The sequence below is a fragment of the Ruditapes philippinarum genome, unplaced genomic scaffold (genome assembly GCF_026571515.1).
Source record: "Ruditapes philippinarum isolate M1 unplaced genomic scaffold, ASM2657151v2 ctg9_1_1_1_1, whole genome shotgun sequence".
NCBI lineage: Eukaryota > Metazoa > Mollusca > Bivalvia > Venerida > Veneridae > Ruditapes > Ruditapes philippinarum.
This window is the reverse complement of record NW_026865571.1, coordinates 80,694-94,964: the sequence shown is the minus strand read 5'-3', so window position 1 is coordinate 94,964 and position 14,271 is coordinate 80,694. Positions and strand designations below refer to the sequence as shown.

Here is a 14,271-nt window from a genome sequence, read left to right as displayed (position 1 = left end):
AATCATTTAAAATATTATAAAATGTGGAAGACAGTGCAAGAAAAAAAGATATGACAGCCTGACAGACATGTGTTTGCCGTTCAGATCGGAATATCTGTCTATTAGGTACTCGTCCATGGGTCAGTACCCTTCGATCTAAACTGCAACATATGACAGATATTCTTATTCTAGTTCATCAAAAGTTTTATGCTTAGGTTGAACAGAACCTAGATGAAATTATTCAAGCTTTGGTAGTTGAAATTCATCCTGCAAATTAGAATAGAATGATCTTTTGCACATTCGGGTTTTATTTATATTTGTATAAGTTGTCATTCTCTTGTGGAGTTATAAAATTTGTCCCTAAAATAATTTCTGATTTGACTTTTTAGTTTGTTAAAATAATAAGTAAAGTAGGTGAGGAACACACGTACAACACCAGGTCAAGTTTTAAAAGTTTTTATTGGCTACTAGTTTCGAGTAATACAATACTCTTCATCAGGCTTAAAAAATATCAAATTCTAACTACTGAAGTACTAATATTTAGGGATACTTTTTTGTGTTTTGTTACTATAAATAGAAGTATTGTTACTAATAATAGATATAGTTTTGGCACTGTTCCAACGAGCTTATCATTAAGTATAACATGTATATTGTTAGAATAAAAAGAATCACAAGTTAATTATGCTTTGTTTTAATACCCATAAATCTGTCCAATGTTTATTATGAGTTCATTTGTTTCACTGAACATACCATACTCGTCTTGGCAAACAGTTTCTGTACTCGATGATGGGAGGGTTCCTCAAAATTTGCAGTTGGTGTTGTTGGTCTGCTGTGCATTGGAGTAGGTGGTAACGGCGAGATTGGTGTAGGAATCAAGATGTGTGTTGGTGGTAGTTTCTACATTTGATTTGGATGGTCTCTTTTTGTTGAATTTTAAGGCTGGTGTCCCTGTCTTGCCCATAACAATTCTAAATTTTGGAGTTTTCATAAGAGTTTTTGTGGTAGTTTGGTTGTTGATAGCTGGAAAGGTGATTTTGGCTTTAGGTTTTTCGTCTGGTACATCTACTGTGTTGAAAATTTTCTCTGGAAATCCATGCTGTTTGATGCTATGTTTCCTTAGGTATGATTTTTGTTTGAAAGTTTTTGAGCACCATGAACACTCAAATCTTGTTGTATTATTTTCATGTGTCTTTATGTGTTTGTATCGCTGTTGTTTTTAGTTTGTTGGTATGCAAAGGTTGTATGCTATGTAAAGACAGTATTTGTCTAAATGTACAATTTTAGTTTACATCTTTTGTTGTTTAGCATGCTTATCAGTGTTTAGAAATAACTAATCTTTCAAGTAGACTACCAGTAATAGGTTTTACATACATTCCATAAAGGACTTGAACTCTGAAAATCCATTTTCAGCTTGAGAGCTTTAGTGCTAAAATATTGTATTTTAATATTAAGAAACTATAAGTATAGAGTCTGGTCTGACAAACTGTATGGATGTCCATCTTGTAAACGCTCTATACATGTGTCTTAAGGGATTTAAATTCTGTAGATTTTCTATGCAGCACAACTTATAACCATGTCATAGTTTAATGAATTTTTACCTTGAAGTTATTGTGGGAATTGTTTTGGTATGCATATAGTTTGTACTGAAGGATAGACCATCCTCGGTTACCCACGGTATATATTCCGTACCAATGTAGTATGTACGGAATATATACCATGGGTAACCGACGATGAGGAAAGACATGAAGTGACACAACCAATTAAATGTCATGTGCATGTATATTTGAAAAATATGTACCCTAATGTACTATTAAATATTGACTTATGTCTGGTATTGTCATAATTAACCTAAAGCCACTCTCTATTTCCTTTAAGAGTTGTTATATCTATTTTTGTTACATTTTTGTCATATAAGAAGATGTTTGCCATTGTGATGACTTTTTTGAGAAATAACCAATATGGCACCACACAAACATACTCTTGAGGGTCGATAATTCTTAACTCTAAAGATTGGCTTAGTTTGGAGACAGCCAGTTATTTAATTAATATTTCTAAGATAGAACCTTAATCAAGGGTCATGGCAAAGAGCCTTTATCATAGTTTGTAGCATTTGGATTGAATACAATGCTGTTAAAAGTTTAATTTGTCCTTTCTCTCTGACATTAGTGATTTGTTAGAATTTTTGGAGAAAAAGTAGTATCAAACGTGTTAAATCAAGGATGGTTTGAATCATCACATGTTTTGGATGGTTTAAAACCTGCAAAATTTTTGTTTGTAGACAAACTGGATGGTTTGAATCATGACATTTTTTAGGACGGGTAAAAACCTGCGATATTTTTGTTTGCAGACAAACTGGATGGTTTAAAACATGACATGAAGAAGCATACACAAGTGTCCTCAAAAGCTTCCATGGAAGATCTGTTGCAGGTGGCTGATGAATACTTCGCCAAACAAATGAGGGACCCGGGAAAGAAAAGGGTAACTTTTTATGTTGATGTCTATTGTATACATGTATATGTCCAATATCATTCTAGTAGTTCATTAATGGAAAGAATTGTAGAAATACTTTGTAGATATTTATTGTAGATTTTCTGCCTAAAAAAGATGATTTAAATAGTGAGATTTCATTAAAAATGCCACAAAGATGTGTCTTTTTCATTTTTTTGCAGGACTGTAAATTAATATAGTATTATTTTTTATGCTTTTACAAAAAGTACAGATATGTTAGAATATTACAGTTTTTGTATTTACTTGCATTAAACTAACTATTATTTTCTATGGTAATTACATCTATAATATGCAAAACAAATGAATGGGTAAAAGTTTTCAGATACTTGCTTGAAGTATAGATTTTTAATACTCCTAATTCTACATGTAACCAATAATTGCCCAATTACACTAAATTAAGTGTTTTCCAGTTTATTGATATTATGATATGAATTTCTACCTATGCAAATGGCTGTTAAAATAAGTTTTCAAAAGCTTTTGTTTATATTTATATATCAGGTGAGATGGGCAGATTTGGAAGAAAGGAAGGAGACGGCATACCGTCGTGATGTTGGATTTGTTGTCGGTCAAACCCAGCAGGATTGGCAACGTATGACTGATCCCCACTATGCTGAACGACAACTAAACAGAACAAAATATTTCTAAATAAATACAAGTTTTTATATTTTTAAGGTATGTAGAAATAAGTAATAAATTTCATATATGTATTTATTAAATATGCAAATGACGTATCGAAATGGTAAGTGAATTTGTGTTTGTTATTTTATATTGATACTAGTTTGGTTAGCACTGGTAATGATGAATTTTGTGATTGTATATAAAGTTTATTTGATGATACATCTATGAAAGTAAGTATAGTAAAGTAAGATGAAAACACAGTTTGATGGGCTTAAGCAAACAGTGTTTTCTAACATGCATTTATCCATCTGGGAAACCTTTATTGAAAATAAGATGAAAGTTCCCGATGTAAATTGACATTTGTGTCCCTTAAAAATTTTATCTGAACATTTTTAGTATACATAAAGTATACATATTGCTCTTTCTAAAAAAAGTTGTTATCTGAGCCCGTTTTTCTCCACATTTTTATGTCCTTTAAATTGTTTGTTTTGATTATTGACAGGTAAGTTTAGTAAATTTGATGCATACCTTATATTTATTTAGATATATCTGTACTGTTGCAGTATATGTTGTAATATATCCAGTGTGTCACGATTTGCATGCTATATGACTATGATAAGTACTAGTAATGGTTACTTTACTGATACTTGTCCCACTGCCATAAAGATTTGAATATATACATATATCAAATCTTGCATGGTTCAGTCAATTTGTGTAATAGATTTTTCATTCCTTGTCATACTGTATAGATTTATCTGTCATCATATGATGATACCATATTTTACCTAGGGAAATGCACCTGTGAAATATAACAAGACCCCAAATCTTTAGGGTAGTGCAATGGATAGTTAGGTAAATGAGCCAAGACTTAACCTTTCATCTTTCTCCATGCTGCAGGGTTTTAATTTGGTGGTTTTGTTTCGGCAAAAAGATTGGTTTGGAATATGTCCAGGTGGCAGTGTAAGGGTATTTAGCGTGATTTCTGTCTGATAGTCCAGTAGTTCTCTAGGTAGTGCAGTGGCCAGGTAGTCCAATACTAGAAGTGGCAGCTCTCCCAAGTAGGTAGGGTAGGGGCCAGGGTGAGGTCATCCCATTGTACATGGTGCTAGTGATGCACAAATGAACCTTTAAAAAAGCAGTCCAGCAAGGTTATAGATGCAGTCATTGTTGTGTTATTTAATAAGAAGTGTGTGATATTCTGAGTACTTAATTAGCTTGATTATGAGCCATGATTCCTGAATGTTTTATTGGTTAGTGGAGAAGAAAATTGAGCAAAGTTAAGAATTTTGTTTCAGTACTCTGTTATCACTGTTAGAGACATTATTGCATTTGTCTCCCTTCGACCAGTGTTGGCTGTTTAATCTAATGCATGATTATGGTGTAAATAGGTTCTGTTGAAAAACTGCAATTTTAACTAAGAGCCCCTAAGAAAGCTAACTTAGTTAAAGTTCAACCACAATGCAATAACCAGAGTTTTAAACACACATCTCTGGGTACAGCATGCATTTGTTTAAAGTAACATTATGCCCATCCAAGGGTATATAGTGAGTGAACGGGTGAAGATCAAAATAAGTTTTCATTTTGCCATAAATCTTATCAATTTAATAATTAAGTTCGCATAAACAATAAATAACACACAGATCCAAATGAAATTTCTGTAAATATCCATTAGAATTTACCTTTAATGCTTAGTTTATAAAAAGAGTGGGGCAGTCTTTTTAAATTTTAGGCAGATTTATAATTTTATCCAAAACATTTTCCAAAATCAACTGTTGGTCAAACACCATTTTGACAGTCAGTCAATTCAGCTCAACTTGACTATGAAAATATGAGCATAATGTCACTTTAATTTATTTCTTAATTGCCTGGGGAATGGTGTCTTATGCCTATGTTTTTCTTGCCAAGGACTTTAAGGAAATTTTTCTCCAACTCAGCTGGGAAGTCAATGGCCGAGTGGTTATAGTTTTTGACTTAAAACCACTTGCCCCTCACTGCTATGGGTTTGAATCCTGACGGGGACTTTTAGAGTCTTTCATGAGAGGATGCTGTCCAGATACTTTACGGAATGTCGGTGGTTCTTCTCAGGTGCCCATTCATGCCTGGAATAATACAGGAAATGACACCTGAGGTCTTCCTCCACCTGTAAAGCTTGAAAATCTCCATATGATCTATTCTGTGTTGGTGTGATGTAAAACCCAACAAACAAAAATCAACTCAGCTATTAGCAATAAGTAATTTGCCTAAACAGCATTTTTAAACATAAGAGTGTTTTTATTGGTTGGCAAATAATGTTGAACACAAACAGTAGCAGAAAGTTAATGTAGTAAAACTTGAAATGAAACAAAGTTTATTATATTTTACCAGCCAGTTCTTACTTAATGGAAGAAGTATTTTATACTTGAATAAACATGTTGTTGTTTTATAGATGGTACAGATGAACTTAAAAACTTTAACTTAATTCTGATGAGGTTTCACAAGACATTACTATCTTATAGTTAATGATATGGCTCATGGATTTGCTACCAGACTATTTTGTGAAGACTTAGTGATAAGAGTTTTATGTGATATAAATGGTATGCAAAAGTATATGAAACATTTCTTTTGTTTCCTTATGGGAAGTATTTTATTTGTTATTCAGGGGTTGTTAGGATGCCCTATTCTTCCACTTATGATGTTCTGTGATTTGCTAAGTCAGTTACACTACAGTCAAACCTGAGTGAAGTACCAACACCAAATAAAGTCCACATACAATTTGTGTAGAACTTGTCACATTACCTCAATTATAAATATTTTCCTGTGTTGAAATGCCACCTGTTAACAAAGACCTCTTTTATGTGCCTAAGCTGGTCTTTTCAGACTTGTTAAAAATAATCATCACATTTCCAATGAGCAACTTTCCACCCTGATAAAATAAAACATCTGTCATACTTCCCCTTTATTTCTTTGAAAATAAGGCATATAAAACCCTTTGTGGGTTGTTCTGATAGTAAATGTAATGTAACTCTTGTTTACATAAACAGGTTCTGCAATTAAAACTGGTATAACCAGAGATTTGTAACAGATATCTGTAAACGAAACCTCAAATAAAACTTGTAAAACACCAGTATCATTGAGTGTGAGTCTCGGATTTCATCAATTTCACTGGGAGTTTTCTCCTGCATTTAAAAGCTTTTCTGTCGTCATGGCTATGATTTAAACAGATTGAAATCTGTAAAGTAGTCAGTTTGTAGTCGGTATCAAATTAGAAACTTTATCATTTTGTGTGATAGCCTTTGAAGTGAGCCAGATTAGCTACTTATATACTACAATATTTATGTGAGTGATGACAGATACAAGAAGCCTGGTCCCATTGATGTGTTCTGTCGTTCAGATAAATATGTTGGGTTTTTTTTTCTTTACTTTCCGGTTTTATATACTGTACCACATTATATAATGATTGATAGTATCTGGATGTATGGTATTTCATTATATTAAACTGTGTATAAAACTTCGGATTGAAGTTTGGTAACTAGATATAATTGCCCTTGGCTAAAGGACTTTTGTTTTCTTTCAGCCATCAAAAAATCTGTATAATTCTACAAGTCTACTGAAAAGATGATTTTTTTCTCATGGGGAAAAAAACCCCAACAATAACACCCAAAAACCAGTTTCCTTTCTTGATTAATCTGAAGATTTAAAATCAATTTTATGTCTGTCAAATTTTTAACTTAAAGCAACTTTCTACAGTAGTGCTGTAAACTGTATGATTTGTTAGCACTCTTGTCTACCATTTGAATAAATGCACTTAGTACCTAGAAAACTGTTGGAGTTATTTAAACTCATTTTGTTGACACATTAAGACATACTTTGTGATTAAGTGGACCAAAGCCATAATTTTGCTTTATTCTGTAATCTATGATGGTTAAATACTTTTAAGGGATTTTATTTGTGGGGACTTTTTGCCATTTGCAAGGGATCTTGTTTTATCATCTTCAGCCTTGTAGAAAATGATCTTATTATGGGAGCTTCGCCCTATTGGTACCAGAAAGTGATCCAAATAATGGGTGTTTTGGTCTTTTGGAAATTCATATTATTAAAGGGAGCTTTGGCCTATCAGAAACGAAATTTATTAATTGGAGCTTTGTCCTTATGAAAAATGATCTTATTAAACTTAAGGGAGGTTTGGTTTGTCAGGAACGGATCTTATTATTTGAAACTTTGCCCTGTCAGATATGGATCTTATTATTGGTAGCTTTGGCCTATCAGAAAGATTTTAATAATGGAAGCTTTGGCCGGTAAGTAAAGGGGTTATATGAAGAGGAACTTTGATAGATTTAATTGTCTTCTGTCCTTCTTTAGTGACTTTAAATCTTATTATAGTCATATCGTTCATTTTATATATGTCATCAGGTTAGTTTTTTCAGAAAGATGCTTGAATGTACATTTATACATGTATATATAATATTATTTAAGCTAAGCAGTCAAAATCATTTACTACCACAGTTGAATCAAACAGTTTTATATACTCATAAACTCATAGGGATGTCAACAGTTTTCAGTTGGTGATGAAGCATAAATATATACATATGTAATAAATATATGTATATGTATGTTTGACCAATAATGTTGGAAACATTTCACTAATAACAAACAATATTAGTGTGTACATGATAAATTGCATTAAGATTTTGGTTCAATTCATTTGACAAAGAAATTTATATAAATGTTATGTCCGATGATTTGGAAAAAAACTGTGACATATTTCCATACCAACCTCTAATTTTGCTTATCAAAATTTTTTATTAGTCCAAAAAGCGGATTGTTACCTAGCTTCATACTAGGACCTGAAATAAATTGATCATTTATAGTCAAAGTTGGATGTTTCTAACTACATGTATTATCACAGTTTTATCATTGATGATAAGTCCATGTAGAATCCCAATATTAAAATTTGTATTATCCTGTTTCAATTATTTGACCAGTTACAATGTTATGTCTTTATTTTGATACATGCAATGTGCAGAATTAGACATACCATATCAACCATATCAACTTTATTATGTTTTCTTTTTAATACCCTTTGGAGCACCAAAATCATACTGTATGTCAGTTACATAATTTGCCATGTGGAAGTTACCTTATTATAGATCTATTCTTTTGACAAACGGAATGCAGATGACATTTCATATTTGATATGGTGGGAGGAAATACTGCTAAAAAACTATTTATTTTAAGGGGGAGGGGAAAAGGATAAAAGAAACAGTGTTATATTAACCGAAGTTGTGTATAATATATTAGAAATTGCAACCACGGTAGACTAACTTTGCAATAGATCAGTGTAGATGTTTACAAGCACTTGTCATGTCATAGGTTATCTATGATGTAACATTTATCTCCCCGCCACTTCTGCCCACCCAGGATACACAGAGAAAACCCATTCTCTCTCATTGAAAAGCCTTATTTACATCACTTGATACATATTGCCTGTTATTTGTAGGCATATTGTGTGCTATTTATGTGATTTGTGCGCAAGATAGCTTATTAGGGAGACATGAAATATAGTTTTTATGGTGTAGACACCCTGATTAGAGGTAATTTTGTTTATTACATCAGACCTGGAGATAGTGGTATAAATATTACCATTAATCAAGTGAGAAATGTATATTTTTAAAGTTAAAAATGTTCTGGAATTTAGAGGGGAAAAGCTGTATTCTTTCATACATATCTCAGTGGAGAGTGTCTTATTTCTAAGATAGATGCCCAATAAAGCTTTATTTGACAGTTGGGGAGGAAAAGTTATTAATATCTGTTGATAATTTGTATGGAATGTGGTAATTTAAAATAGATTTATGGACCTTGATTAAAGTCCTAGTATAAGCATTTCCTTTTCGTCCAACCGGAAGAACTTTTTTTATCATACACAGCTTAAGCTTTTGAGATGATTATTTCATGACACTGATTTATACAATTTTATTCATGTTTTATATTACTTGTTGGAAAGTTGTTAGGATTTTGTATTGTAAAGCATTTTGTGTAAATTGACTGTGATAATAACTGTCCATATTACAATGAATTATTATATCCAGTTTTTGATAGATAGCCATTGCAGTTGTGCAAGCCATTCCATCGGCTTTGTTCCCTCCTCAGCCCCTTATACAGAAAATCAAATAAGCAAAGAAAAACTAGGAAAGTGTACCTATCTTTGCCCATTTCGAAGTTATATTCATTTTAGATATGTCATGCTCCGCTCGCTGGCTGTTTTTCATTGTATTAATTAAGAAGTTTTACTTAGTGTTTATAAACACTTAAAGAATCCAGTTATTACTCGAGGAAATTTCGTAAGATGATACAAAATATCCTTATCTTATAAAAAATATTTACAGTTTAACACAATACATACCTTCATTCAAGAACATGCATATAACCCATTATGTAAAAATTAGATTATAGAATAACCAAGCTTAAAGTTTAAAAAAAAAACTCCAAAAAACATGGGGAACTCGTTTTTCCTGCTGGTAAAATAAACAATTTGAAATGTAATTTGCTACTATAGCGATAATCCAATTACAAATCTGGTTATTTTCTTTGAAAGCATTTAAAGATCGCATGATATATACAATTTACCTACATATTCAAGGTGTTGATAATCAGTCGAGATTCATGAACAAATTGCCGGTCTAATCTGTTTGAAACAGTAGCTGATTTATTTGCTCCTAGAAAGTTTGTTTAATCTGGTAAAGTAGAAACAGACAAATAATGTGGAAATCGTATAGCAATCATCGGGCAATTTATAGCCTGGTCTATACAAGAACATGATAAATCATGCCCCTTATTACCTGTTAAATATTTTCCCCCATCGCAAAGAATACAGAATCGCTGATACAAGCACAGAAATATACTTTCTAAAAATAATAACTTCTTTGATTATAACTCATGAATTACAGAATTTTTTGTAACATTTAATGAGATTATGAACATGATTTAAGCAGAAGTTACGTTTGATATTGCTGAAACGTGAGTTAGTTTTTCAACCTTAATCAACCAGTGCTGAAGAGGTCTTTATTTTCAGAAGGTAATTAGTGTTTGATCTTTGAAGCATTAGAATAATATTCAGTGTGCATGTTTCCCCTCAGTTTGAATATTTTCTTGAAGTTTAGATTTGTTTGGAACTTTGATTCATCTTCTTAACAATTTGTCTTGGTTTAAACTTTAGCGATTTAAATTGCTAGGCTAAAAGTCAACATTAGTTCTTAATACGGATAGATTGTTATGTTCCCCTTCATGTTTGTATGCAGAGACAAACAAAATACATGCAGTGTACATACTCTCACAACATAACAACAAAACAATAATGGCACCTTTAATTATTTTCTTATGTTTGATTATACATTTTGAAGAGATTTGCTAACGATGACAAATGATAACACAGACACATATATTTGTAAGTATCTGGCTAGACTACAGCACAAAACAAAAAGAACAAACAAATTTACAACTACAACATTAGTAAAAGAGACCAAAAGTTGTACACAGCCTGTGCGGACAAGTGAAAATTTTCAAGAATTAACTATGTAAATATCATACGTACAAGTTTAAAAATGCTTCACTTAAAAACGGACAAATAAGTCAAAATCAGATTTTGCCGGCCCTGCATATAAGCAGACTTACTTATTAACAAGTTGTCAAAGATATATAGCTTTGAACCCACCATTATTGCAATACAAAACAATATAGTTCATTCAGCATCAAACAGTATACAATTATTTCAGCATATAAAGTATACATATACAAAGAAAATATGGTTTACAGAAGAGTCTTTATCAATATTCATTAATATATTATTTTCGTAAATGGTATGAAAGTATTTCTAAGTTAATTAGTGCTATATGTGTACGCTTTGTTGTTATCATAGTTCAAAATTTACAGATTTAATGTTAATATACAAAGTTAACTGTTTTAGCGATTTTCGCATGTTTATCTTTTTGTGACGCCTTTATTTGTGAATGGCAGTAGATTCTGGGTATTAAAATCTTAAGCCAAGAAAATATTGGCGCAGCACAATTTTAGCAACATCCAATCGTCAGTTTGGAGACAATTTAATTTCCATTCAATCTTTTTTTTGGATAAAGCATACCCTTTTTTCACGATATTATAGATAACGAGAATGATATTTTCTTGCAGGTGTTCGATTAATTAGCGTTTGTTTCTCATAGACAATGATTATGTCATAGACTTGTTTATCTCTAGTGTAAAGCAGGCATTCAGGAAATCATTCATAAACAATTAGCTTCATAAAGCTCTATTGTTTCATGTTTAATTGATTTTATCTTTATTGCATTATGCGCAGTTTAGTTACTTGATATGCGTGGGTGACACCCTTGTTAAGGGTGATTACTTATCCAGACAATTAGACAGTTATATGTAGTTTTATAAGGACCACCCCGAAACAAATGAATTTCCAGCAAAATAGACATTTTTGTTTATACAACATTTGAGATATATTGTTCAGCATGTGTGTAATGTGTAATTGGCTGGAGAGCAAAGTAATAAAAAACCGTTTCTTTTATATATATATAATTTGGTTGCCACAGGGAAACGAAATATTGTATTAGTTCAATTCCTAATGCATCATCATATGCCCGACCTCTTTAATGATAGGGGTTTGCCACTATCTCCCATATTATAGGTAAAAAGCATTTTGTACACCCTAGTTCAATCATTGTATTCTTTTCTTAGGTTTTCCGAGAAAACATCAAGGTACTAGTATGTGTTTTATATATATGTTTATTACATGACTGACATACATTTTATTAATTAATAAATTTCTTTTTTCTTTACAGTATATCTCAATTTGATAGACAGTTTACTTATAATTGTTTTTGTATATATTTTTAGATAGGAAGATAAGATGATGCTTGTGGTGTGGTATGACTGTGTTGGTCCAAGACCGTGAAAGGGACAATGTTGACAAAGATGAAATGTCTATGTTTTGACTGTGTATAAAGTGTTTCGAAAATATTAAAATTGTCAGAGGATGCGCCTAAATTAAAAGAGAGAATGGCCCATTTATATACAACAAATATAAATATTGTGTGTGTGTTCATGGCGATATAATTGTGTACATGTATAACATTTCAATTTGATTTTGTATGGTGTCTAAAGTAGGTGATGAACACTAGTATTGTAGGGAAGCAATAAGTAGGTAAAAGTAGAATGTAAGCATTTTGGTTCTCTTTTATTTGTTTTGTTAATTTCAAATGAATCGTGTCTCTTAAATTTTAGTTTACATGCAATATATTCTGTTCTAGTAAGTATTTCAACTGTTTCTATTAGCAGTGATAATAAAGAGAAATTAAGTGATACATACACTTTCAGAATCAATGTAATAACATTTGCAGATTTATTAAAAAATGATTTTTTGAAGAACAATTTTTGGATATTTTAATTTGATTAAAGAAAAGATTGTTGAGTTGTTTCTTGAATTGACTTATACTAAACAGTCCAGTATCTGTATTGAAAATGTATTAAATAAACAAGCTTATTCTGCTACATTTTACAGGTGCAGTGAAAATATAAGTTGTTCATAGTATGAATTCCCTTGAATTGTTTTGCTTATCAATTTAATGTACAAAATATTGCTCCTTCCTTGTAAGGAATAATGTAATACTTTATCTACATCGCAAATAACTTCTTGACATGGCATAGTAATAATTTGAAAGTGCCACAAAATTAGTATCGTCTATTATGATTTTAACAATAAATTACAGGTGTTTGAGTTAATTGCATCCAAACGTTTTTATCATGTACATTGTATGCTTTTTACAATATTATAGATGTCGTACTGTTGTTGAATAAAATTATAGAGTGGTTATGTATGGTTGTTACAGTCCCTGATTTTTTTTTACTTTCTTCATGTACAGGTACTTGAAATTAGCAAGTTCATGAATTGTTTACTCGCTTCCGCATTGCCTTTGTTATTGCTTTTATGGCCAAACTATCTGTTTTGAATCAGTTGTTATTTTCTCTGTATAACTTTTAATTTTTAAAGAAAGAAATAAAGTTGTGTGGAAAAAGGTCCATTGAAATTCGTCTTGAGTCGATAACATTAGACTTCAAGCGCGTGGCGGTCCGCAAAATTTCAAAACTATTTATTGTTCGCGGTTTAGGTACTAAGCCGGTCTGCATGCATATAGGAAGTTATATCCGGTATTGTTTTACACTCTTGTCGTATAAAAAAAATATTGCTGTCTTGTTTCGAAATGTGGAGATTTTATGTATTGCAGAAGTAGTGTCGTATATTTTGCTAGAGCTGAAATGAGCTTATTTTTTATGCAAATGCAAATTGTTTTACAGTATATATGTATTTGACATCTCAATTGATCCGGAAAATTTATATATTGAACTTTACTGTGAAATAACGTTTGCATTTTGTATTCATGAAATGAATCATGCGTTATGAATATATTTTACCATTGTAAATAGAAATTCAGACGGGGTACAGTCTCAAAAACATTAAAAATCCCTCTGGCTTATTTGATCTTATTTCACATGCTTTAGCCCGAAGTTTTCTATCATTAATACACTGAGATACTGAGTACTTTCACCAAATATATATTTTTATTATGCAGCATTGGCTGTTCTGAGGCTATAGCCCGAAGTCTTCTATCATTAATACACTAAGGCATTAATAGGTTAGTTCTTTCACCAACTTTATATTTTTATAACGCAACTTTGGCTTTTCTAGACATGCTATTCAGACAAAGAAATAACATGATCATCATCTATACCATAACAGAATCCGACCTATGTCATTGGCAACATTGTGCTATTGTTCATGGAGTCGGCGTTATATTGATGTTTGGTGTGCTTTACGCGTTTTGTTGCGCGCGCTTCTTGCAATATTCGCGAAAGGTACGAATGCGAAACGGCATTACTAAAGGGATCCTTAAAAAAGGTGAAAAAATTTTCAGTTTTCAAAATGTTTTTCAATTTTATAGTAAAATCTTCAAAGATCCACATAGACAAATCAGAACAAAAATAGAAAAGTAAAAATTGCAGATTCGGTTTAGTCAAATCTGTTAGTACAACATAAATGACGGGACGACTTCCGAGGCCCCTGCTACATACTTGAGCAGAATTCAGTATTCAATACTTAGTATTAGAACCAATGATCCTGAAAGTCTAGAA

The 14,271-nt window shown here is 31.7% G+C and overlaps 1 protein-coding gene across 2 annotated transcripts in view; it reads left to right on the top strand.

Moving 5' to 3' along the window:
* LOC132729588 (uncharacterized) overlaps positions 1-12,955 on the top strand; it is a 41,560-nt gene extending 28,605 nt beyond the window's left edge. For both annotated transcript variants that reach the window (XM_060715370.1, XM_060715368.1), the window contains exons 21-23: positions 2,327-2,457; positions 2,986-3,159; positions 11,980-12,955. In XM_060715370.1, coding sequence (XP_060571353.1) covers positions 2,327-2,457; positions 2,986-3,132 — 278 coding nt within the window. In that variant the 3' untranslated portion in view covers positions 3,133-3,159; positions 11,980-12,955. The remainder of the gene's footprint in view (positions 1-2,326; positions 2,458-2,985; positions 3,160-11,979) is intronic.
* Positions 12,956-14,271: the final 1,316 nt, after the last annotated feature.